Source organism: Balaenoptera acutorostrata, chromosome 6, assembly GCF_949987535.1.
Source record: "Balaenoptera acutorostrata chromosome 6, mBalAcu1.1, whole genome shotgun sequence".
NCBI classification, from domain to species: domain Eukaryota; kingdom Metazoa; phylum Chordata; class Mammalia; order Artiodactyla; family Balaenopteridae; genus Balaenoptera; species Balaenoptera acutorostrata.
In genome coordinates this window covers 62040959-62068174 of record NC_080069.1, presented here as the reverse complement: position 1 = coordinate 62068174, position 27216 = coordinate 62040959, and the positions used below count along the sequence as shown (strand labels likewise).

The window sequence follows — 27216 nt, the reverse complement described above, 5'->3', positions numbered from 1 at the left end:
AGCTTATCATGTGCATGGTATTAATGCTTTAAATAGTTATCTCATTTAATTTTCCAAAGCAAGGTAAACCTGTAAGTTTTACTGAATGGAATAAAGGACCTTTAGGTAAATGAAATTCAGAGAGTAGAACCTTGAATGCCAAATATTTCAAGGTAGACTCAGGTGAAAAAATCACAACTTCTAATACATCAATAAGAAAAGAAGAGGAAAAGTAGGTTTTCCAAGGATAATTGTTTATTTCTGAAAATCCACATGTGAGAAGGAGGATGGGGGAAGGAGGGAGAATGGATCACAAAGAATCAGCAAATGACACAACTTTCTGAAAAATGTCCAGTATTAAATGAATAAGTTAAAGCTCCCTCTTAGAAGCTGCCTAAAGCAGTTTTTTTTTTTGATGGCAGTACTTTTTGAAACTTCCAGAAACATTTTCAGTGAGAGAATTCTGAAATCATTACCACAGATTTGCCTCTGTCTTGACAGAATTCCTTGGAAGGGTCTACAATTGAACTTTCAGTACTTGAATGATAAATAAAATTCCTAGACAAATTATACAATTTTTTCTAATTTACATAAAATGGAATACCTGTATTTTGAAGGAAAAAAGAAGCTGCAATGTCAAGTATACAAAAATCATAGTAACCACATTTGCTTTGCCCAGTTTCCACGCTCTTCATTTAGAAATGTTCTTGCCACCAACATGTTTTTTTCCTCCTGAGGTAACAGAGGCCAATTCCACCTTACAAATAGCTCCCTTTAGGAAAGGTCAAAGTTAAACATTAATTCCTCGTAGACGAAGTTGAGGAACATCTTTGCACAAATCAAATGCATTCCAGAATACTTGTCACTGACATGAAACAACACACCAGGGCTGCTGAAAGTAGGTGATGATAGTTTCGGCATTCCCACACCTAGACCGAAGAAAGCATACTGATTCTTGTCTCCCTGCAGGCATCTTTCTCCACTCACTGTGATGGAGATCTGAAGACAGGCACTAGATCTCTGGCATTCTCAGACAATAAGCTAGATGACCAGGTCTAAGACAGCTTGGCATGGTACACCTCACAGCAGGGAAGAGCTTACTTTGCTTCTTTGAATCTATCAAAATCAGCTTTATCAAGATTCTTAAAATGGAAAAAAAAGTTCCTTTTTCTTGTCTTGCATGAATTTTAATCTTTTATGCTTCCAGTTCCATCACTGTTCTGACGTATGGGCTCTACTGACTTGCCACACTGCATTGCTACATCTGCTGCTATAAATCAGTAGGTGTTGAAATCAAATGCATCATCATCATCACCATCATCATCATTTTGGAGGGGTCACAAAGAACACCAGAAATGTGCAATATTCGCCAATGTAATTTAATCACAAAAACAAATATACTGAACCTATTATGGGCAAGCCACAATCTTGAGTTGTACAGGGTCTTGAGTTGTACGTGGTCTTGAGTTGCACATTAACACTATAACACTATAACGTTCAAGTCTTCAAACTCTTTGCTCACTTTCTTCCTCCTCCACGGAGAACTCTTACATTTCCAAGAAGGAATAATATAGGAAGCATAAGCCTTTGTCACTCTCTCTAATGCTGATGCATCGATATTCTTTTCCTCTCAATCTTCTTTTCCTTCCTTCCTTCATTCCTTCCCTCTCTTTCTTCACTTCTACATGCTTTGACTTTGTTCATTGGTAGCAGTTCAGGAGGGGAGCTTATCCCCAGTGTTTTACATCCCTAAGTGGCATTCCCACTGCTTCCTGTTTTGCATTCAGTACGAAGGCTGCAGCTAGCTTAACTAAAACAAGGTAAGACCATGAAATTAATCACGACCTATAATTCAATCATTTACATGCTGAACAAAAATGTATAGAGCCTCTCCTATTTGCCAGGCACAGTGATAGTAGCTAAGGATATAAAAACATCCAAGACACTATACTGGTGTGTCCTAGGGCTTCCGTAGCAAAGTTCCACAAACAAGGTGGTTTACAACAACAGAAATTTATTCTCACAGTCTTGGAGGCCAGATATCTGAAATCAAGGGGTCGGCAGGGACAAGTTGTCTCTGAAGACTCCAGAGAAAAAAACCTTCCTCATCTCTTCAGCTTCTGGTGGCTCCAGGTACTCTTTGTTTTGTTTTTTGTTTGTTTGGTCCCCATCTTTACACGACCTTCTTCTTCTGTCTCTGTGTCTCTACACAGCCTTCTGTTAAGAATTCAGGGCCCACTGTAATCCAGCGTGACCTCATTTTAACTGAACTGATGACATCCACAAAGACCCTATTTCCAAATGAGGTCACGTTCTGAGGTTCTTAGTAGACGTGAATTCGGGGGCAATGCCCTACAGGCTAGTACAGATACCCAGCTGGGTGCTCTCACTGGAGGGCCTTCACACATTTACTCAAACTTCAGTATGGCTGGTTAACTGGCCTTCCTAGGGTGTGCCACAGCGCGGCCTCCGTAAAATCTGTGCTGGTTAAAACATAAAGGTGGGTGGCTCAGCTTCCGGAAGCCAGCCATGAGAGGGTCTTGACATGCCTCCATGAGAGAGGGCCACTAACTGGTGACTAAGAGGTTAGATGTGTCACTGGGAGAGTGAAATGAGTTTTGTTACATCAAGTACCTCAGTTTACAACAGCTGGCTGGGGAGAATAGCTTCCGAACTGATGCAACGTGTAGTTGGGTCATTCGTTTCGTATATCTAATTAAGAATCGCAGAATTTTTACATTTGAGAACTTGATATAAGCTTTGAGATAAAATCACATCTATCATTTTACAGATGAGATAAATCAGAGGGAATGCATATGTTCATTAGCTAATTAGGGGAAGAACTGGCAGAACAAAGGTTCCTAAAGTCCTTGCTCAGTGTTCAAAGCAGATCTTTCATGTTCATTATTAGAAATAATTTTCATTATGACTTTTTCTATCTGAACATGCTTCAACTCTTGACTACTCTAAAGAACAACTTATAATATTGCATCACTCGTAGCGTTTCAGAAAAGCACATACAGGCACGACACCTCTCTTTCTTTAATGCTGTTTATCTTCCTCTGTTCCATGAGGAGTCTATGCATTTTTAGCATTAGTACAAATTCTGGGCATAAAAAGCATTGAGCTTTTCATAATGTTGTTGTCCAGAGTTCCTCTAACTGTAAAACTATGGACACCATATGTTCAGTTAGACATGATAAAAGCCAATTTTAAATTGTAAATCTTGAACAGTATAATAAAGCTTTTCCCCAGTAAAAAGAACAAAATAAAAATGCCTGCTTTTTTTTGTGCACCACGAAACTTCTTATTTATTCACTTCAATTCCGCATTTACACAAAAGCGCTGTAATAAAATATCTGTACACTACTTTTGTTACAAATATAGATAATATTTAAAGTGACTTTATGTATTCTAATGTAGGAGTTTCACGCTCTAAAATGGGAATGAACACATGATAATTCCTCACCAGTTGTCTCAATAAACAGCTCCATCTGTTTCCCTTAGTCTTAAACTATTGTATTATAAGATGTTAATATAAGGCAATGGAATGAACTTATGTTAATCCCCTTAATTTTTCTATCAATTTACTAATGGCATACAACCAAAATAATTACTAACACATTGCTTTTTGTCCGTCATTAAGATTAATACTAATTGAAAACCAACTGCACAGCACACTGACACACTTTCAGTGTTGCATCCCTTAAAACCAGCACTAACAACTCGGAGAGCCTCCTATGCTCCTGCGTGGTTGGCAAGGCTGCTTTCTAGAGAAACCGCAGTCAACACAGGGCAGCGTCATCATTTTACTTATAGAAATGTGAAAGTATTGTATAATAGGTCAAAAATGAAAATGAACATCAAGATGTGCAATAAGTGGTTTCTTCACAAACTTAGGAACATTGCTTCCTGTTGTTAGTTACCCAATCTTGAAGCCCATTTTAGGAGAAAACTATATATGTGCGTATTAGAGCTGGGAGTTGCAATGTTTTAATAACAGTCAACATTTTTAAATACTGAAAGTATTTTTAAACATTTTCCGTACAACTTTTCTCTTTTCTTTTTTAGTTAGAAGTGGGGAGAGAAGGTGGATTAACAAAATGCATTTTTATAAAACTTGAGATTTTCTTCTTTATTTTATATTTTCAATTTTCACCTTAATTTCATGAGACCATTTCCCCTTGGTTAGCTTTCGAATGATTTTTTTTCCTTTCTCTACTAACCAGTTGAGCCCATATTAATTTCTGCCCACATGATTATAAAATGTCAGATATCTTCAGGAAGAAAGACTGGATTTATCTATGCAAAGAGCCCTTCTCTTTGAGTTTCCATCACAAAATGCAAAGAGAAAGGGAAAGTGATGCTAGGTTGTCAGTAAGAAAATCATTTCCATATGAGAAAAACAAATTTAAATGCTATTTTTTCCTACAGTTTTGAAGAGCCGGATGAATACAGCCCAGGAGGAGTCCACAGGACCAGTTCCACTCTCTTTGTAGCATGGGATGTAAGTGAGAAGTTGAGGTGGCTCAATTCTGGCAGCTAATTCAGGAGAGAACCATCAAAGTGACAGTGCCTTTTGTCCGCTTAAGGATGGCAACGGCTTCTTCATGTGTTACCCCTTCTAGACTCTGCCCGTTGACAGCAATGATCTGATCACCCCTCTTTAGACGCCCATCTTCAGAGGCTGCTCCCTGCAATTATAAAGTGGCTTGTTTACTTCTCAAAAAAATGCTGCCTCGCAGTTACACAACAGAAAAAGATCCAAACAAGAATGTGAATTGCTCTGCGTGTACACACACATTGCTCTCAGCGCTCCACAGGTGCTCCACAGCCATTAAGCAATGATGAACAGACACAAAGGAAGCCTTTCTCCTAAATGGCTTCAGCACTGAGATTCCAATTTGAGAGAGAATTTAGCAGTCAATAGATTAGTTGGATGGCTTTTTGGCTGTTCAGCACAGCAGTTGGTAGGAACTCAAATTAATAAAGAATATTTGGGAATATGCTTAGTAGGAATGATTTCATAGAATCCAAGATTTTTTATCCTATAAAGAAGACCTACAGAAAGAAAACAAAGGATTAGCAGTTTTACAGGACAAAAGCAGTTTTATAGGACAAGGGCATGAGGGCCATCAAACCCAAAGGTTTGCAGAAGCACAAAAGCCCACATGTATGTTGACAAGGACAGGATAAGGCACAAGTCGTGCTAACTCTAATTCTAATTCCTTCTGTGGCTTTCAAAAGGCGGCTTAAGCTGCTTGATTCTTTACTTCCCAAGGGTGGACAGAGTCTTCATATTCCTTATGGGCCCTAAATGATTAAGACTAAACACAGACACTGCTGTTTGGAAAAGAACCTCATCTTAGGCATAAGTATAGTAGGCAATTATGCAATTAAATATAAGATTAAAAATATGGAAAAGTTAATGAGGAATCCATAATGATGAAACTCTTAAAATATGTTCTAACTAGCACGCCTTAAATAAATTGTTCCGAGGCTGAGAAAAAGGACTGCATGATTCTTCTATTTACTGGCAAATGCTGTTTGTATTTTTGGACATACCAATGGCTTTAAAAAATCTCATAAATTAAGCCTATAGCTAGAGAGATAGCTATAGCTATAGATACAGCACTTTAAATTGGTGAAAAATAATTTTTTTTCAAAATAATAGAATGAAACCTCCCTAAGTAAGCACTTTAAAGGACTATAATAATAATCAAAAGCCCCTGTACCAAATCTTTTAATGGGTTTAACATAATTTTGTTTCCTCTGTGCTGTAAAATTTTGAGAATCTGAATTTTCTCCTGCAGGAAATTTTGTCGTTCCTAAAAATTGTCTTAACAAAAAATTAACAATAACTATATGGGTTTAAATTATTTTAACAGCTTCACCAATGTTGTTAATAACTTTACTTGTATTCTAAATATTCTTACCAAAGAACGGGATGCTATATGATTATAACTATATACCAACAGTTTTCTTTTCTTTATTGAATCCCTTGAATGCAAACAGCTGATCTGTGGTAGGTGATACAGCTGCCAGATACTCCTTAATATTTTTAGTAGTTATTTTTTTATTCCATTCAATGAAATGAAACTTGCAAAATAAATGCCCTATTAGTTATTCTCCTTATGTATTTTATGTACTTTTCTGTGCCTATTTTATATTTCACAACAAAAAAGGCAAAGAGAAAAAATGTCAGGGCTCTTTAGCATACACATATTTAAAATGTTCTGTTTGCAAAAGACATTCAATCACATACAACTTGTTTCCAAAGGAAAACAATCAGGCCTGACTGTCTAACTAACGTTCATTAATAGTTTTATGTATATTGTCGAGAGTACCCATGGAACTTCAATTTGAGCCTATTTTCCTTTAAACATAACTAAACCTCAAATTGGACAAAAATATCTAATGACCTATTCCTGTAGGGATTTCCAAAGGAAAATAATCAACTGTTAATCATTTGGCGTTACCTCAAGCCATAAACTAATAAGCCCGCTGCTGACCACTATTAATGAATGCTTAGGGGGGAAGAGGGTGGTTAAAATTTGCAAGCTTACCTTCGCAAACACTGTTTTAACATAAATGGGTAAGTCTCCGTGAGGGCTGCCATATCCTCCTACTATACTGAAGCCCAAGCCATCTGGTCCTCGGTCTAGTGTAATAGACTTACACTGAGGAGGTCTACAGTAAAGGGAAGAAAAAAAGAGTCTTCAGACTTTAAAAAAATATATATATGGCATATACATATGTATCTCCATGAATCTGTAAGTTATGGGTTAGCTGACATCCACCTAAAGCTAGTATAACTCTCTGTGTTACCAACAGTGAGTCCATCGCGGGTATTTTGGGGATGCTTAAATTGTCAGTGTGTGCTGTGCTATGTATCTTAAATTTACATAATCTAATGAAATACTACTTAACACCCTATTCTATTACTCATGTATACTACCCTCAACCTAACATATTCATGGCAAGCTCTCATTGTATAAAGCAGCTCCTTCCTTTTCCAGTTTATTTAAAGTGAGAGGCTAAACTGCCAAAGACTATGATGGAATAAGTCATAAACATCAGTATTCCCAAGCTCAGAGACAAAAATAGATGATAAGAAATAGAAAAGCTGCATCAAATTATGTAAAAATTCCAGCATGCTCCTCTCTTCCCCTCTCTCTATATTCTAATTCTGTGTACTCAAGTTTTGGGTAACTGTGAATTTTTTTTTTTCATCACAAGTATGATTCAATAAATGATTAGGCAATGTTGGAATTTTTAAAAGGATAGATTGACCCCCCAAGACTAAAATGTTCCCTCAAAAAACTCAGAGATGAAAATGTGGGAAGAGTAGTAGCATGCACGCATGTCTGCTTGTCTATCTACCTACCTACCATTCCATAATTGAAGAGTTTAGAAACACTTGGTTTTCATATTTTACACCTCATCTTCCATCATTTCACCTTTATGTGGGTAACAGGGACACACAAACAACAGTATATGAGCTCACCCTAAGTCATCGTGAAATATACTGCTTGACGTCAGCCCAGTGAACGAAAGACTAGAGCTGGCGGGCTCCTGCTGATGACCCGTGACCACACTCACATCTCCTCCAGCAACCACCTGTACACAGGAGAAATATAAAGGGAAAAAACACACGCTCAGGTGGCTAGGAAGACATCAGTAGTTTTTCTTCAAAAAGAGCACTGGGAATAAAATGTGTATTTTATCATCCACTTAATCATTTCTGTTAACATAAATGCAGGAATTTCATGAGGTCCAGAGGCCTCGTCAACTGACACTAAGAATATTCTACTAATTCAATTCTACCAAGTTCTTTGATGCTTTTCAAACATGGTTTCACATCAACTGTTTTCTAAAGATCTTTAGAACGTAAGTCACTCAATCCCACCACTTAAAATTTCAGCAATTAATCATTCCCTGCCAAGACCATGAATTTTCCCCCTAAGATATAAAGTATGAAATGATAAATGCATCAGGATAAAAAGTGACAGAATGTGTTTCCTGTGTACTTTCTTGGAATTCTCAATGTAATCATTTATGTTCAAGGGAAATAGTAAATACAATAATAGGAGATTTAATCATTTTGTAGCTTTGACATTAAAGCTCACGTGCCCTCAAGCTACCCATATTCAGAAGAGTTGGGATAAAAACCTTACCTGCATTTCAATGGAGCCAGAGGCGTTTTTCAGAAAGCTCACTGCCTGGGTGTGAGTCATGCCCTCAGTGGGTGTGCCACAGATAGTGACGATCCGATCCCCAACCTGCGAGGGAGAGAGACGGCCGTCTGCTACGACAGCCATGGAGAGTGGGACGATTTCCCTCCCTACCTTCCACACCACATGTATACTACTAATCAGCAACAGAAATAGAACCAAGGAAACGGCCAGTTCCAAGCAGCAGCAACCACAAAGAGAAGCTGCAAGTAACGGCTGAGTTCTATCATCTTTGGTGCAATGGGCAGGGAATCACGCTTCCCTTTTCTTTGTTTCGCCTGGGTAAGACATTACTTCCTATTAAAAGAATACCATATCTGCTATCATTTGGGAACCAGAATTTCTCTGGATATTATTATTATACGCATTAGCTGTGACTCTAAGTCAAGGGTTGGCAAACTACGGCTGACAGGCCACGACTGGCCCGCTGTTTATTTTGGTTAATAAAATCTGGTTGGAGGACAGACATGATTATTTGGCTGCTTTCACAAGGCAGAGTTGAACAGTTGCAACAGGGACACACAAGTATGTCCTGCAAAGCCTAAAATATTCATCTTGTCCTTTACAGAAAAGTTTTCTGACCCCTGTGTTACGCGTACAATCTGTTTTTAAGTGCCAGTCATAAATTTACATAGCAAAGGGAAATAGAACCATTACGATTTAGAGAGTATTTAAATAGTGATTATGGTTTGAGACTATTTTTAAGGCATGAGGCCATATAGATTTTACTTTGTAGAGATTGAGTTACTTTAATGGAATATTCACATGATTTCAGAACTGGGCAGTTGGCATAAATTCTATCATAGTGCTCTACATATGCAAAATCCCTCAATTTTGAAGCAAGCTTTGTATAGTTTCACATTATAAGTCATGTTTACACTAAACTTTTGCAAAACTGATAAACAAATGCAACATAAATGACAATTTTCAATTTAATAAAGTTAAATCAGCATTTAAACCAAAAAAACACGTAAAGAAAAAATTTCACTTCATTCTGGCAATACTTTCTGAGAATACCTTCTGTTTCATTTTAACTTCTTCCACAGGGTTTCAAACAAGTAAAAAATATTAAGAAATAACTGTAAGTCATCCCATTTCATTTACTTGAAAATCTGCATACAACAACAAATTCTCCTCTCTTTTAATTTTCTTCATCTTTTACCCAAACCAAGCCCTGATGTGGCTGGATAAGCGGATTTAAAAGTTGACAGACATCTCAAACTGCCTGCAACAGCTGGCCAGAGTCAAAGGGTTTATAAAACCTTTTGATAGATTTGCTAGGGCTACCAGGGCTATTAGTAAAACTTACTCTGAGTTTCTGGGTCTGAGCTGCAACTCCATTCGGGTGCATCATTGCAATAAATATAGGAACGTCACCAAGCGGGCTGCCCACACCTCCAGCAATGCTGATCCCCAATGAGTCAGTGGGCCCCTGCCATTGGACAGACAGAGTATTTTGGTCAAACTGATATTTTTAATTGGCTTTTGGTCTCTTTGGCACAATATTCTATAGTTAACTTTGATCTTCTAGATGTGAGGGTGGAAAATGATGCCCAAGAAAATTGTATTACTTTATTTGATACAGGTCCTTAATGTGATTTAGAAAAATAAGCATCTGTTCAGGAGGTAAAAGAAATCAAAACTAAATGAAAATCATGCTATGGGGAATGAGGAAAATCAAGGAAGCTGATGAAGTGAAAAGGAATCAGAGAGACCCGTGTTCAAAGCCAGAAACCCACACTTACAAACGCTGGGATCTGGAACAAGTCCACTGCTTTCAATGAATCCCTAGATCTTCACGGACAAAATGGAGATTACCGTGCCTCTCACAAAGGGCTGCAGTGACTATTAAATGAAATGACGATGGTATGAAGTGTCTACAAGTGTGCTCAGCACTTAAATCTGCTTTTATTTTCTCTGGTGTGCATGGCTATCAGAGGAATCGGTTTCAGGAGAATGGGAAGTCTCTGTTGAAAGCAAAGGCTAATTTATCCTAATATGAGAAGTGAGAGAGACCCGGCATTATTTTGCGTGGGGCTGGGTTGATACCATTTGTGGCAATAAACAGTATACCAAAAATGATTTTTCAAACAAGGAAATTCCGCAAAGACTACACTGGGCTATTTCCACTGCATATAATACACATTTTATCAGATGGTACTATAAAATAGTAAGGCAGCTAACAGGAAAATACATATGCAGATGCCTTTGGAGTCAAAAGAGTTTATATTGTTTCCTCTCTCCCAAGTTACCTTTTTAATTTCAACTGCTCTTAATCCCTGTATTTCAGATGCCACTGTAAATGGGAAAAAGATAAAATATGGTTATTAGTGCATTTTTAATGTCAGTTTAAATTTTAGTTGATGTCTACAGCTAGATGGGACTAAGTGAGGTATCCTAATTTTTTTGGAAAGGGGGTTTCAAAGTTACTAGCACACATGATTAAATCTGTCTTACAGAGGGACTTCCCAGTTAGAAAAATGCACACACCATCCTATTTCTTCCTTCTTATTTCAAGCATTGCTTATACAACTCCATAATCCACTTTGAATGAGTTAAGGACAGGATGTGCTTTGGATAGAAAGACATGTGCACAGCTGAGAGAAATAAAGTCATGGAAGCATTAAAAAGAATCCATGGACTTAAGTGCCTAAATTTCTAGAATATTAGTTACATTGCAAACAGAGACTGCCATATGGTTAGTTTCTTCAATTTGAACAACTTTCAACCAATGCTCCAAGCCAAAAAACCCTCTGCATCATGATTTCATGTAATTAAAACACAGGAGGATCATATTAATTTTATCAATCAAATTTTTTGCAATCTTCATGGAGAAAGAAAGCTTCACTTAATGGGATCTTCTGATATATTGGTGTTACATTAAACAGAAAAAGGGAATAAAAATCAAATACAACAATCTGCTTCGCAAGAAAAACATTGCAGGATCCTGATTCTAATGTTTAGTATACCTCGTAGGGAAAATATCAAATGGGAAATACCGCTATAGGCACTACTTCATGCTCTTCTGAATTTTTGCACCTATACTAGGGTTTGGGATGATTTAGAGGAAAGAGAGCTTCAGAGGTAAAGTAAAATGGGAAAAAAATCACTGTTGATGGCCAAAATTCAAACCACTAAATCATGCTTAAAATTTCAATCCAATCTTACATGCATTCTTCTTTGAGCTGCTTTCCAGTGACTCAGATGTACTGGATCCCGAAAGTGGAAAAGTGAATGATGACAGGCTCCCTTCACTCATCTACAAATACGTAACAGTTGTTTTAGAAAGTTTGGGAAGTAGTAATACCCGCTAAATACCACTTATTTCAGAATTCTTTTAATGGACTTAGAAATACTTGTTCAGCAACAGTGGCATCTGGTAATTTGAAGGGCAATCAATATGGAGAGTTTCCACTGAGTTTTCTCTTTTTTTTTTTCTTTTTAAGGAAGAATTTGTCCAATGACATAAATAAAGGTAAAAGAATGGATGCAATTGATTCCAACCTTCCTAAAATTTTAGTGGATTTTCATAATCTCACGCAAGCTAATCTTCTCTAAATTTAAACAAATGCTGTACATAGATGGGGACGTCAACAACTGCAGAATTAGGGCCAGTCGACAGGAAACAAATGGTAATCATTCAGGGGTGACTAGAGGTCCTTAAGGACAGGCTGATAAAAATGGGCTTCTGTCATCAGAAGGCAAGACAGGAGAGGGGCTTACCAAGAGGCTCCAGCTATCTCACACCATATTTTTATACGTGGTGGTGAGCTTCTACAGTTCAATACTGATTGATCAATGTTTGTTATAAAATACTTTAAACATATATTGTCTTTGTAGGCTTTATATGTATATATTAATCGGTTCACTTTTGAGATTATGGAAAAAGACTCATGTCAGAAAAGAAGAATGCTTGGAACTAAGTTCTTTAGAATGACTCACAAACTACTCAAGAGCTCCATCCACCTTGCTTGCCTGTGCACTCCCATCTCTCGTTCTTCCCTATCACAAAGTCTGCACCTCAGCCGCTCTGCCAAGCTGCCAGGGGTCCAGGCCTGTGTACATGACCCTGGACAGACTCATGGTCAGGGCCATCTTTGAGTTCCTTCTGGCCTATGGACTGCATTGCCCGATGAATCCCGCAGCTACCCACCTGGCTGCTCTGAGAAGGTCTCCTCTCCGAATGGAATGGGCCAGCTTTGACTCTTCCGACTTCCAAGGTTACCGTGCCTAGGGAACACTGCGGGGGAAGTTGTTCGATGAAATGTTTAAATAAAATGCTACAGTCAGCTTTAGGATTACATTTTACTCTTCAAGACTGGGTTTTTGAAAGGCATTTTCCTTTTGGAATTTCCACAGGCAAGGATACCTCCAATCCTTTGTGGAAAAGGGCTTTTCTAAAACATTAAAACTAGTAAAAAAATAACAACAAGCAGCAGCAGCAACACCCAGTGTCTGTCTTACTGCCTCATGATTTACATGGAGAGCGTGTCTGTCACGGCAAAGAGAAATGGAGAATCAAGCAATTATCTCACGAAACACACTAATTTAGATAGGCCAAATGAACTAAGTAACTCAGATCTTAAAAAACAAAACAAAAACAATAAAATAACCACTACCGCAACAATTCGTTTTGCCCTCAATAGCAGAGGTACTCAGATAATGGGGTAAGCTCTCTACTGCCTCACTGTACCTGAATAGATATATTATAATATACAATACTTAAACAAGCCATATTGCTGTAAACACAAAACGAGAATTGAAGACAGTCTCCCTGTGGTCCTTTACGAATAAATCATAGGCATGCAAGAAATGCTATACAGTCTACTGTGAAAGCAGCACAATGAGGTGTTTGAGAACTCAGGCTTTTGGAGTCAGATACACTAGTTTAAATCCAGACTATGTGATTTACTAGCTCTGTGAACTTAGCAGATGTTTACTTTGATAAGTCTTTTACTCTGCATTTTAAAAACAGAGACTATTATAGGTTGTTGTGATAAAATAATCCATGCACAATTCTTATCAAAATGTCAAGCACAAAGCAGTATCAACAATTGTGTTGCTTCCAGTTTTCTATTATTACAAACAACACTGCAATGAACCTTATGTATGTGAAGTTTTTTGTGTATTGAGGATTCTGCAAGATGTTTAAATGAAGAAATAACAAGTCAAAACAACAACAAGCAGCAGCTGGAGGTACAAACAGCAAAGCTATATAAATATTTAAGGCTCTCATTATATACTGTCAAACTGGGTTTTTAAATGGTGATTTAACTGGTTCTAAAATTATTTAGGTTATTTTATGGATGTCTCCTTCTCTATCTTTGAGAGGTATCTATCTTACAGAGTTAACTATCATTGTTAATTTATCTCCTAAAGGAAGCTACTTCTCCTTAAAGAATTCTAATTATTTTTTGAAAATTGATAAGTCTAAGAAGAAATGATAGACTTTAAGTGTGCTTTATTAATAACTAAATTTATATGTATATACCAGATCCTATGCAAACCACAGAGGTTTATAACAAGATGCTCACTTGAAAATCACTCCATGAAGCTAAGCTTAGCCACTGAAGAGGCTCCCACTAGCATCTGAGATCTCTGACATTTCTCCTGCTGTCAGACACTGTCATGAAGTTATGTGCTCATGTTACTGAACATGTGCCACAGGACATGGATACTGACGGCGATAGATTTTTAATCAACACTGAACTACACTTCAGGTCATAAAAACACATGTTAGGTAAAGGAAAACAATGAGATAAACACTGTTTTATGTACTTGTAGGAACACAAACCCCCTCTGGAAACTGGAATATTCCCTGATAGGAAATATGTCTAAACTTCCACGAGTTGGTATTTTTAAGTGACTATTCTATATTTTCCATTTTTAAAATGAGACTGGCTCTGCCTTTCCAATCAGAAAATGATTCTTCATGGAGAGTTTACTCCATGGAGGAAAGAGATTTCACAATGTAAAATGTACGTAAGACTAGCAATGATACCTTGGGATGGAGGCATTATAATTATTGAAACAACAACAATAATAACTGTTGAAGGTACTGCCCGGTAAATCTGCATTACATTGTCTTCATTTCATAAGTATGACCCATGCAACTATGATTTTAAATGTCAAACTTTAAATAGTTCAATAGTTTTGAATCAGAATAAGATATGAACCAAACATTCTCTTCTGTCATTCAAAAAGGATAAAATCTTTCTTCCACATTCTTCATCTCTGGGAAAATATAAAGATGTCCAATTTAGTGCGCCCAGTAAGGGGTTAAGGAAGGGGCTGGGACAGGGCAGTCCAGAAAGCATGACTTCCAGAGGTGCCCTTCTTGCCTCCTATGATCTTCCGCCTTTCTGCTGAGTCCCTTTTCAAAGAGCACCCGTGCCAGGGAGGAGGTTCTTCCCTTAGGCCAGAGATCATAAGAATAAATCCAAATATAAATATGGGGGGGCAGGGGAGAACCGAGGTTAAGACTTTTTTTCTCCTTTGTGGCCTGAATATGTGTTTTTCTTTCAAGAAAAGAGCCACACAGTAATCACTCTGTGATAAAAGATTTACTAAGAACACAGATACTCAGTTCATAATTCTTACTACTGCTAAATATATAATAATAAACAGCTGATTGTAAGTTTGTTATTTAGAGATTTATCACTGAAATATGGTGTCTAATGTATAAATATGTCTTATTTGAGAGAACATATTAGATAAATACTTGTTTGAATGTGGCCGCTCCTCCCTCTCTTACACTATTACACATGACCATTTGTGGTGCTGGATTTCTACCTTTAGCAGAGCTGCGACGGCTTCCTGGGTGGCGTGACGGACGTCTTCTCCATTCACCATTAGTATCTGGTCTCCCTGCATCAGCCTTCCGTCAGCATCTGCAATTCCTCCTTTCACAATGTCGGACACGAATACTCCAGTATCATTTCTGCAAACGTAAAGTTTTGAATGTCAACATTATTATTTTTTCCCAACTGTAATGCAATGCTTATTTAATGAAAGGCTAACATTTTTTTTTTTAATTTATTTATTTATTTTTATTTTTGTCTGTGTTGGGTCTTCGTTTCTGTGTTAGGGCCTTCTCTAGTTGCGGCAAGCGGGGGCCACTCTTCATCGCGGTGCGCGGGCCTCTCACTATCGCGGCCTCTCGTTGCAGAGCACAGGCTCCAGACGCGCAGGCTCAGTAGTTGTGGCTCACGGGCCTAGTTGCTCCGCGGCATGTGGGATCTTCCCAGACCAGGGCTCGAACCCGTGTCCCCTGCATTGGCAGGCAGATTCTCAACCACTGCGCCACCGGGGAAGCCCCAAGGCTAACATTTTACAACTGGAAATTTTACTTCTATTTTTATGACTTTAAAAGTTTTATTGTTTTCAGCAACACTGGTGCAACTATGAGAATTATTTTTTGTAATAAATTATGTCTTTACAATATTTCATAGATTGAACATATATTTCATAAGCATATTTATTCAACAGTTCTACACTGTGAGTAGAAGTGGCTATTATACTCATTTTATGAGTCACAGTTACTAAATGGCAAAAACAGGACTTAAGAGTCAGTCACTGGGAGCTAAATCTATTGTTCTTTCTACACCATAATGAAGCCTTGAATGGATACTGACCTGTGCCTACATAAATATGTTGCTATTATCACCAGTGCCATTAACGTTACTGAAAATAAGTAATAGATATGTATCTCAAACTAAAACCATTTGTTACTCAAAATTAAGTACCATTGCTGTGATGTCTCTTCTTTTAAATCATTACAGGTCTAACTTTCATACAAGATAGGTTTATGCAAAATGAACAAATATTCAACTTATTTCAATCTTCCTTTCATAAAAGTATAAATAACTCAAGGACTTCTTGTTGAGATACAAAGATAACTCTTAGCAGAAACATTTAGTAAAAGTTGAATTGTATCACTTGTTCTTGCCAAGGTCATGACTTCAAACAAGCCCTTTTACCATCTGATACTCTGCTTTCCCATCTTAAGAATAAAGATGTTGGAACTTACTGGATTATATATTTTTTAATATTAACTATATATACATATTTAAATAAATGAGGTACTTAATTTATGTATATTCACCAATCTACTACCCTGGCCTCTTAATTTACACTTTCTATTCCCTTCTGATGGTGTGCTCTTGTTCATGCTGATCCTTCTCCCTAGAATATCCTCGCCCACTTCTGTCAGACCAACTCTCACCTCTCATTTTTGGCTTCATCTCTAGCACCTCTTTATGTTTTCCTAATCTACTTCCCTTAAATAAGGTCATGCAGTCGGTCCCTTTCTCCTTTGCTTCCATGGATCCCCCACGATGCATTTCTGTCTCTCATCAACAGAGTCCTTTGTTGCAAGAATGTATTTAATGCTCATTTACCAAACAGAGTTTTTTGAAGTCAGGATCCATGTCTTATTTAACTCTGTTCCCCAGAACCTAATGTATCTCCTGGCACCCAGCAGGTACTCAAAAATACCAAATGGCTTTTTGTCTAGTACCTTCAAAATCCCCCGAAATACTGACTAAAAAATTTCAGCACCAATGTCTTCTGATGTTCCACTACTGCATGGGCTGAAATAGCTACCTACAGAACACTAGCAGTTGAGAAAGATTCTACTACTGCTAGTACTCTTTAAAGGAATTTAAATTCAATCGTTTCCAAGAGGTCACTGCATTTGCCCTGATCAGTCATACCTTTTACCAACAATACTCAACCCCAAGCCTTTGCCCGGCTTCTTCTGCAGCTCGATGGTGAGGGTGTCGTACACATCCTCCTCTTTGTACGGGGCCTCATCTCTGTAGAGCGTCAGGCGCACCCTTTGTGGTGTTTGTCTCAGCACATTTATTGCTTCATCATGTGTGGCCTTTCTCAAGTCGATTCCATTCACCTGTACAGAAACGGGACACAGAGGGTGAGGAACCAGGTGAGTTGAGTAAAAGGAAAAAAGATAGGGAGAAGGGAGAGAGGGGGAGGGAAAGAGGGGGGAAGAGGAAGGGAAGGAGGGAGGGAAAAAGAAATAAGCAAAGACCATCCTCCCCGGAGTAGCCTTTTCTTCGTTAGTTGTAAAGGTCAAATGCACAGCATTCTGTACCTCTAAAATCTGATCTCCAGCCCAGAGTCTTCCGTCTTTACATGCTGCTCCTTCTTCGTAAACTTCATGGATAATAATGGCACCCTAAGGGCACAAACAAAACACACCCATGCTTTACACCATTCTCCCTAGGGAGGGTGAGCAGAAAAGGAGTCAAAGCTCACTTCACTTTTAGAGACAGTGGTAAGCGTTATACACTCACTGCATCCGTACGTGAGTCACATATCAAAATTGAAAGAAAAGCATAAGAAGACAATTTTTGCTACAAGGCTCAAAGAAGCTTATATTTCTTTCACATGACAGGGAAGTTTAAAGAAAAAAATTATAAAATATATAAATCACCCACACACGCATATATAATAGACATACATCACCTCATCACCTTTCCTATCCACAAGTGGAATGAATGGTTTTTAAAAGCATTTTTGACATTTAGAAATTTTTATCTATAAATTATCCAAATTTTCAGATTTTTCTCAATATGGGTCTAACCCAAGAGTATCCAGTCAGTAAAAAGAAAATTAAAATATGGCAAGAACTAATAAACTAACAGAAATATTTTGAATCTAAAGGTCACAGTCAGAAGTATAAAGAAATATTATTAAGTCAGTGTTGGCTTACTCAAAATAAAAATCCCAGTACACAGCTGAGTATCTGCCCTATACATTAAAATAACAATGAATGATACATTTTCCTAAGCCTTTGTATTTCCTTTAATAAAACTGATGGAAATCGCCCTGACAGTAACCTCTCAGGGCTCACTGAAGAGGCTGCCTGTGTCTCTGGAGCATCTCGGGCTGTGTCCTCACCAGCAGTGTGTCAGACCCCCCAACGATGCTCAGGCCCAGCCCTGTCCGCCCTTTGGAAATCTCAATTGTTGTTTCACAGCCTGGGATGATGGGGCAGGTTGCAGGATCAGAAGCAAAGATTGCTGGTGTTGATGACCTGCTTGTACCTAAAAATAAGTCAAAAGTGAAATGAAATACAAACAAAAATTGATTAGAAGGCATATACATCAAACTCACCACACTGGGTGCCTTTGGGGGATGGAGCAGAAACATGGGCCCAAGTTGGGGACAAAGAAGACTATATAATTCCACCTTAATCTTTTAGTTACATTTAAAACTATCCAACAGATGATTAAATCGTCATTGTTAATTTAGGGTGGTGGGTACAAAATTACGTGTTATATTATTTTATGCAGTATTCTGTATTTTTTTTAATTACTGGAGGTAATGGGTAAAAAGAATGAGAACAGAGAGTTGAACTGAACCTCTAGTTCCACTTTGATATTCTACGTTTCATGGGACCCAAACAAACTTCTTATGAAATTATGATTTGTAAAACTCAGAACTGAGATATGTGGTGGAGACCTAACTCACATTCAGGGAAGACGACAAAACACAAAGGACATCAGTAACTCTGGTCATGGTGCCTGCCATTCAGGGCTTTTCAGGTTTTTGATTTGGTTTTCCTTTTCATCCTATCTTAGAGCATCTCTACTTATGTAATCAACTCTGAGCATACAAGCAACTGGATTTAATATCTGAGTTTATATGACATCAAGTGAGACCCACTTGCAGTTTCTTTCCTTGTGTCTCGATGTTTTATGAACTCGGATATTAAATCCTGGTGCATAAATGCTCAGAATTAAATAAATAAGATTAGATTATGAAAAAATAAGGAGAATATAATTTTATACTTTGTTTTATGAGAGTCTTCACATCATATGGTTTGTGATATACCAAAAAGCATAGAGCAAATGTCATATTTTGGGAAAGCTGGGATACTTGACAGATTAGCTTTAGAAAAAATGCTCTCTTTCTAGGAATCAGAGGGAGACTATTTTCTTGCTCCTGAAATGGTAAGAACAGGTGTAAGATATTTTCTTTTCTGTTATGTTTCCATTTAGCATTTTATATTTTTATAGACAATGCTATTTAGGGATCTACTTAAAAAGGAAAATTAAAAACTTTCCATATTTTTTTTAACATTTTAGTGCATTAGTCTTTCTAAATAAAGGATTGCTTTCATCAGATATTTATTACTTTAAGACTTTTTAGACAACAAGGTCCAACTGTATATAGCATAGGGAACTACATTCAATGTACTGGGATAAACCATAATGGAAACGAATATAAAAAAGAGAGAGAGAGAGAGAGAGAGGGAGAGAGAGAGAGAGAGAGAGAGAGAGAGAGAGAGAGAGAGAGAGAGAGAGAGAGTGTGTGTGTGTGTGTGTGTGTGTGTGTGTGTGTGTGTGTGTAGCTGAGTCAGCAGAAATTAACACAATATTGTAAATCAACTATACTTCAATAAAAAAAAAGATTAAAAAAAAAAGATTTTTTAACCAACTATATTACAATGTTTTAAACTGCTGCTTCCTTAAAAACCTGTTCAAAAGAACTGAATGTTTCAGTCTGGAGGCCAAAAGAGATTTTTTTCCCCAGTTGCAGAAAAAAGCAATGTTTTTTAAGTACTTTTTTTTTCAATGCTGCAAAGCTTGAAATTTATTCTTTTATTAAACGCCAGTGTAATTTTTCTCAAAAAAGTAACTCAAAGGAATAATTTGCCTCAATATACTAGACTGGCATTTTAATGATACACGAAAGTTTCATTCCATGCTCTACATACAACTGTTTCATCTACTTTGACAGTTATCTACTACTTACACTCAAAGGATACAACTCACATCAACTACATATATGTGCATTTTTAAGAGTCTGATGTAGCACCAGGCAATGTTGATTTCACACCAGTGAAGTGGTATCACTGTATCCATTTTAAAATGACAATACTGAGTCTTTGGGAAGTTAAATTACTTGTTCAGTAGTATAAAAAAAGGAATGTACAAAATGGTGTATCTAATGTATTAGTAAGATACCTGGAATCACAGATAGCCTTAGCAGAAGATCCTTGGAGAGCAAAGAGTACCAGTGCCTTGTCTTAGAAATGAGCAAGCGGAGGCCCAGAGTGGCTGGATGGGTTTCCCAAGGCTCTACGGACGGTTAATGTACAGCAGGCAGATCCCCTGCCTCACAGGCCAGTGCTCTTGCTTCAGGAGCCCCTCTCTTTATACCATCCCTTCACCAGCAGGCTCCCCGACTACGGCCTCTCAAGCAGTGGGCTACGTACAGGCAGGCGGCTCCCAAACAGGGACCCGATACTGAGCCTGAATGCGTCACACGTGCAGGACTAGCAGGAGACCAGTCCTTACTTACTTCGGATGGGCTCTGGTTCCGGGGAGCCAGACGGTGGGACCATCAGAGACTGGGGGCTGCTCTTTTTTTCTCCATTGGCTGTACCAGCTGCTGAAGCAACAGCCTGGGAATCTGGATTCTCAGCACGAATGGTCAGTTTCACTGTTGTCTTCGCTGTCTTCAAAAGGCTAATAAACTGGCAGGGTGTTGGTTTAGAGGGGAAATAAAATTTACAGGCAAATTAGTAGACTTATACTTCCACTATTATAGCTGGAATCTAGAACCATCTATGGTTGAGAGAAGAGTCAGAGGCAAATTCGTTCCCTGTCAGGACTTCAGTGGTCAAGAAAGAATGGTTGCAGTTTCCTTTCTAGTTTCTCCAATTCCCTGATATTGATTAAGGCCACAGTTAATTTCTACTATAAGTCTAGTTCTGACCATATTCTTCATTATATAAGTAACGGGCTTTCAACTTTTTACATTTCTAATTAATACTGACCAGTTCTCTGGATTATTACAACCTTTGAAGACATGTGGGGTGCTTTACCCACCTCTGATTCTACAGAGAATGTAAAGCAGCTTACACAAACATTTTTAATAATATGGAAACACTTAGGTTAAAAGCAACATAAGGAACACTATGCAACAGAAGAATCAAGCCAAATGGAAAGTTAGAACATACACATGTGAGTTAAAGGATGAAAACCATACAATTATTAAAACTGAATTTAAAAATGGTTTAGGCATCTTGCTGGCCAATGTAGAAATGGAAACATTGGCACTCCAAATCTCAAGAAAAATAGGGCTTTTTTCCTAGCACTTATGAAAGGCCTCAAGTGAGACTCCTAGTAAGTACAGTATTAACATCACTTTTGAGGAGGAAGAAACTCAGGCACAAATAACTGTTTAACCCCAATAAAAGTTATACATTTAATGGCTGACTTTTAAAATCTGTCTATAAAGCAATATACATAGTGGATATTTTATAGGAGCAAACATCCATTAAAAAACATTCCTTTAGTCTTAATACTAAGTTGACCTTTGTTTAGAAGTTCCAAGTTTTCCTAAGGAAAAACTGAAATGATATTTCTCAAAAATGCTGACTGAACCCTGAATTTATCAGGTAATAAAAAATACCTTAACATCATCTTAATCGGAAAACAGAAAGTAGAAATTAAGTAAGTTCCAAAGAATCTCTTCTCTTCCTTGCAGATATCTGTCTAATACAGCTACACAGCTCTGATTCCCTATGACTGACCACACACACACACACACACACACACACACACACACACACACACACACACACACACACACACACACACGTTTAGCCATGCCCAAGGATGAGTTTATGGTATCATCTGCTTTCTTTTGGAAAAGTACCTTTTCAACAGGATAGCCAACAACTACTTCATCATCTACAGCCAAGATCTGATCTCCAACTTTGAGCCGTCCATCCTAGATGGAAACATGGAAGATTTTGAGTGAATTTACAGAAAGAATTCCCTCCCCACCACTTTCTGAGAGTGAGAAGGGGGAAGCCTCACCCTGGCTGCTGTCCCGTGCTCTGTGAGACTCTTTATGATGACCCCGCTGAGTGTATCTTCTTCACTGATGGCAATGCCCAAACCCCCCTGATCCTAGAGAAGCAAGAACAGAAACACTCAGAAAACGTGAAACAGATTAAATTTATCCAAATGGAAAGGTATGTGACCGAAACTTCTGAACACTGTCTTCTTACCCAAGGGCTAGAAAAGAAATTAAAACTGTTCTAAAATCCACTACTAGAAATCTCTCCTTTTCTTAAGCAAACTTTCAATTATTTTAATGGGATTAAATTCTCCTCCATCAAATAAATAGTCAAATGTTTTCACTCCTCCCGTATGTCCACTATCTCTAGTATCTTTAGCATATATATCCAGTAACATATCTCTAGTAACTCTAACAAAATATCCAGAGAACTGAAATATATTCAACAATTTAATGACTGTACAACGTCTGAGAATTTAGCTCTGTGTAACTGGCTAGCTAATTGATTCAACACCAAAGTATCCTCCTTCTTCATCTTTCTGGCCTACAGCTTAGAGATAACCGCTAGCAGTGGCCCCTTCATCCCTTTCTGCTGTCCTTCCTCCTTTAGCAGACAGACTACCATGACTGCTCATGCCCTGTCCTTTCTGGGGCTGAATACCCAGACTGGTTACTTCAAATACTCGTGTTCTGATGTGGTGCAGAGTGAAAATTCTCTCAACTCTGAACCCAAAGACGTGCACTGAAAATCTGCCAAAGCTAGAAGAGCTACACCTACTTCTGTCTATATTTTCCACACTTTTTTTTAATGAAAACCAAGTGTTCCATAACATTGGGTTTTACCTTTTCTTAACGTTTACGTGAACAAAATTACCATAGGGTTTTACACATTTCATTCTGGTTAGAGCTAGCAACCTTTCTCATTATAGTTTGCACCTAGGGAGATGGAAAGCAAAAGAGAGAAAAGGGAATCTCGCCATGGTTTCTCTGAAATGTATACATGAGAGCCAAGGTTGCCACCAGACATTTAAGATCACGACAGTGAGATAAGGCTTCACCACCATTTTAAAGATTATTAACACTGTCGCTTTGCAATGGTGATTAATGCTTGACGACTTTCCGACTGTCACTGTGCCTCCTCTCTGCCACTGCTCTTTTCACGTGTATGATACAGAGAAAATCGCGCACTTTCAGGGAAAGCAGAGCTCAGCTGTAATTTCCTTTCTGGCTAGCTCTAGAAATTTGGATAGGTTACCTAACATCTCTTAACCTCAATTTTCTTATCTCCAAAAAAAGGGAAAATAATTCTTGCCAACTACAAGTTTGCTGTGAGGATCAAGTGCAGTAAGAAAAGGCTTAAAAGCCTGACACACTATGCAAAAGTGTTGTTATCACACACACATTCCTTCTACTTATAACTCTACAGGATATAATCAAATTGTCTTCAGATAAAGTGTCTAAACTTGCCAGCATCTTGAAACCCCGAACTCTGATCTAGGGGTCAAAGAATCAGGCACAGTGAACAGGAAGGTCAACGTGCTACAAGACTGACAAGTCTCAATGCTGATGCCAAATGTAAAAAACTGAGCTACCCTCTATTTGGGACACTCCACACCAATGCTCTTTCCTACTACAAATAAATATTTGTTTGAATAAGTAATACTCTATATCTACCATGACTGTATGTACTCAATTCTGAGATTTGATTCTATTACTGTCTATTCACTTAACTGTAGTCAGAAAAGTACTTTACTAAGTACAGAGGGCATTTGCTGGTTGTTTACCTAACATCCATTCTCGTCGTACTCCTTTATACAAACTCAGAGACTTCCATTAGAATATCCAGTCCCCTCTCCCCGTGCTGCCTCAAACGACTCTCTCTTAAATGGCAATAGAATGAGGGATTCTTGAATGGAAGTGTATGGACTTCCTGATGGAAAAAGCTTTAATAACTTCTTTTCCCTCTACCCACAACACAAACTGCCCACGATGACTTTTCTTAAATGTATATGATAAGACCAGAGCAATCCATTTTTGTAGAGTTATTTATTTTTTAAAAAAGAAATCAAACCAAGAAGAGTCACAGTATTTTTTTCCACTAAATGCTTAACAAAATCTGATCACATGCCAGGCTTTATGCCCACCACTTTATAAACAACTCACTTAATCTTTATAATTACAATATTATCAGAGGTAATACTATCATCTCCAATTTATAGGTAAGAAAATGGAGGCAAAGCAAGACCACACCATGTGTGAAGTCTGGACCTGATGAAACAAAGATTCAATCCAGACAGACTGCCTCTGCTGCCCTGGCTGCCTTGGAGCTGGGGAGTCGCAGAGGAAGCACCCCTTTCTGCTGCAGCATTTCACGTTCCATCCCTCTATCCCACCACCCTACCTCCTCCCTTCCTCTCCTCTTCCCTGAGCATGTCACTACTCTTTCTGCTTCTACTCTGTTCATCCACTGCCCACCTGCATTCCGGCATGAGCCTGCAGCACTTGAAAACATTGATAGGTTTCTGTTCAACAAACCACTTCTTTAAAGTGGTCACTTGAACCTAAGGCTCAGATCTTTGCAAAAGCAAATACCTCAAGGATGCCTATCGGTGAGATTTCTAGTTATTTGAGCTTTCGGTTTCACGAAGGACAAAGACTATAACTTCCCGTTTCTTTATTCTTTTTATTTCCTCCATAGCAGGTCCTTGGTAAATAAATCAAAGGAGAGATCACTAAATGTCATACCTTGGGATAATCATAAAGGCAGGAAAAGCTGGGTCCCTGCCCGAGTATCAATTAGCACAGTGGTTCTCAAACTTTAGCGCACACCGGCATCATAGAGAAGGCTTATTACTACAACACAAGATGCGGGCGCACCCCCCAAAGCTACTCATTCAGGAGGTCAGGGTGGGCCCACACACCTGGAGTTCTAACAAGCTCTCAGGTGATGCTGATGCTGACGCGGCTGGTCTGGAGCCCAGCTTTGAGAACCAGTGAATTAAAACACCAGTGTCAAGGCAGTCACATCACTTCATTCCAATTCAAAGCAGATTTACCTTGGGAAGCTCCAGATGCTGCACGTTTGGAAACGAACTGAGGTCCACAGCTGCATCGGAAGTAGTAACGCTCGGTTCAGCCTGACAGAGGGAAAGAAATGACAAAATAGGCAACTGAGTGTTATGCAGTTTTCTTTGTTTAAATACAGGGGCTACTTAATCAAAATCATTTCATACGCTGTAATTCCTTATTACTATTTTATTATTTCATGACATTTATGAACATTATATTCTCTTTAAAATACGAATGAGGTGTGATTAGACGGCAATTATTTTGGAGCACAAAGACACAAGGTGCTCCTCAAGACTGCCTGGGTTTACTCCACAGTGCTATCTAACAACAACCCAGCTCCAAATGGTGCAAGCGCTGAAACACAGAACACCAGCAGAGGCACCATTCACTATGCTTTACCGTGCTAGTCATCAAGTGTATTTAGGAACTATTAAATGTTTTACCTGAAAATTATTAAAATCCATTTTCTTAAGGGACATATTTGGTACAATTCATATGAAAATAAAATTTTCTCCCTTATAACCTTGAAAAACCACTTGACTCAGTTCACCATTATGATCAGTGAGTTAGTTCACCAGCATGAGACAATGATTTCTGCATTTAATGTACAGAAAAACCCAATGTATAGATATTAATTTGGGGAAGAGCGTTTCCATTTCTATGCCTTTTCCCACTGAGAGTTATCATGGTTCCTCTGATTTTAAGCTTTTCACTCTCTCCTATCTCCTTTTACTCATTCTAAACATGTACCCAATGCATCTTCAAATCAAAACAAAACTCCCACCAAAACCTCAATTTTTTGTCACCCTCTAGCCACTGCCTCGTCTTTCCTAATTTCTTATCCATCGTTTGCTTTCTCAAAACCACTAATAATCTCCTAATTGGGAAATCCAAAGAACTCTATTCACGTTCTCACTTGAGCTCCCTGCAGTATTCAAGGCTGTGGAATATACCCTTTCTCAATGGGGCTCTCTCCTCAGCTGCTGTGCAACATGCCCGCCTGGTTCTTCTTCACCTCTGACCTCTCTTTGTCAGCCTTCCTCCTTATTGCTGATACTACACATTTCTGACCTGAGCCCTCTTCTTCTCTGAATGTTCTCCATAGGCCAGAGCCTCAGCTCCCATGGCTCCCAAGTCGGCATCTATGGGGATTCATCTCTAAACTCTACATCAGCCGTCTCCACGGACACTCCTACCAGGCTTTCCAACAGGCACTTCATTCTTAAGCTGCCTCAGAGAGAATGTTCTCTATTATTATTATTTATTTTTTTTACAAATATCTGCTTCTCTTTTTTATTGTAGTGAAAGTTAGCCATCTATCGAGTCACCAAGTCAGGTATCTGGAAGCCTCATACCTCTTGTCTGTTTCATTCACCAGTTTATTCTCAGCCCAAAACACAGAACCTATTACAAGGCAGATACTCAACAAATATTTGTTGGATAAACAGATTCTCAACCAGTCATTTTTCCTCACTGAGTATATTTAGTTAGGGATGAAATAATGTCAATTTGGGTCCTAAATATCTGACATAACCACTTCTTCTTCTCTCTCTCTTTTTTTTTTTTTTTTGCATTCGTTCAGGCCCTCATTATCTATCCCCTGAACTACTCCAATAATGTTCCTACTCCCTTTAACTTAACTTCTCTGCCCTGTAACCTGTGATTTTTCTCTGCACCATTTCCAGAGAAGTTTTTAAAAATATACTTTTCATTCTTTGAATTTGCAAAGACATGGCCTCAAAGACAAAGTCTGCACCATGATCCCCATGATCCGACCCTACCCATTCCCTGCCTCCCACTGTTAGTAACACTCTGCAGTCATCAATTCTCTTCATTTGCCAGAGCCTCCAGGCCATTCCTCAACCCATGTGCTCTGCCTGCAATGTTTATGGCCCCCAAGTCATCTACTTCCAATATACACTTCATGTGTAACCTCCCCTATGAAGTCTTACTCTCGCTTTCCCTCCAGAGGTAAAACTGTCAACTCCTTTTCTACCTTCATTATTCCCTTTGCAGACTCTACTAGTAGCCTTCATGTAAGCCGTGTGCTTATTTACATGAGTGTTTCTTATACTAGGGTATAAACATCTTGGGT

At 38.4% G+C, this 27216-nt stretch overlaps 1 protein-coding gene across 13 annotated transcripts in view; it reads right to left on the bottom strand.

Moving 5' to 3' along the window:
* Nucleotides 1-225: 225 nt before the first annotated feature.
* Nucleotides 226-27216, bottom strand: part of MPDZ (multiple PDZ domain crumbs cell polarity complex component) — a 173196-nt gene continuing 146205 nt past the window's right edge. For 11 of the 13 annotated variants that reach the window (XM_057547814.1, XM_057547819.1, XM_057547820.1 and 8 more), the window contains 16 exons: nucleotides 25109-25189; nucleotides 22070-22162; nucleotides 21906-21980; nucleotides 20544-20718; nucleotides 18135-18280; nucleotides 17326-17409; nucleotides 16928-17121; nucleotides 15006-15153; nucleotides 12367-12453; nucleotides 11382-11472; nucleotides 10466-10509; nucleotides 9523-9645; nucleotides 8157-8261; nucleotides 7487-7599; nucleotides 6546-6669; nucleotides 226-4673 (listed from right to left, as the gene is read on the bottom strand). In XM_057547814.1, coding sequence (XP_057403797.1) covers nucleotides 4527-4673; nucleotides 6546-6669; nucleotides 7487-7599; nucleotides 8157-8261; nucleotides 9523-9645; nucleotides 10466-10509; nucleotides 11382-11472; nucleotides 12367-12453; nucleotides 15006-15153; nucleotides 16928-17121; nucleotides 17326-17409; nucleotides 18135-18280; nucleotides 20544-20718; nucleotides 21906-21980; nucleotides 22070-22162; nucleotides 25109-25189 — 1830 coding nt within the window. In that variant the 3' untranslated portion in view covers nucleotides 226-4526. Of the gene's footprint in view, nucleotides 4674-6545; nucleotides 6670-7486; nucleotides 7600-8156; nucleotides 8288-9522; nucleotides 9646-10465; nucleotides 10510-11381; nucleotides 11473-12366; nucleotides 12454-15005; nucleotides 15154-16927; nucleotides 17122-17325; nucleotides 17410-18134; nucleotides 18281-20543; nucleotides 20719-21905; nucleotides 21981-22069; nucleotides 22163-25108; nucleotides 25190-27216 lie in introns of those variants that run through there. The other 2 variants (XM_057547822.1, XR_009008557.1) reach the window with 2 other exon arrangements.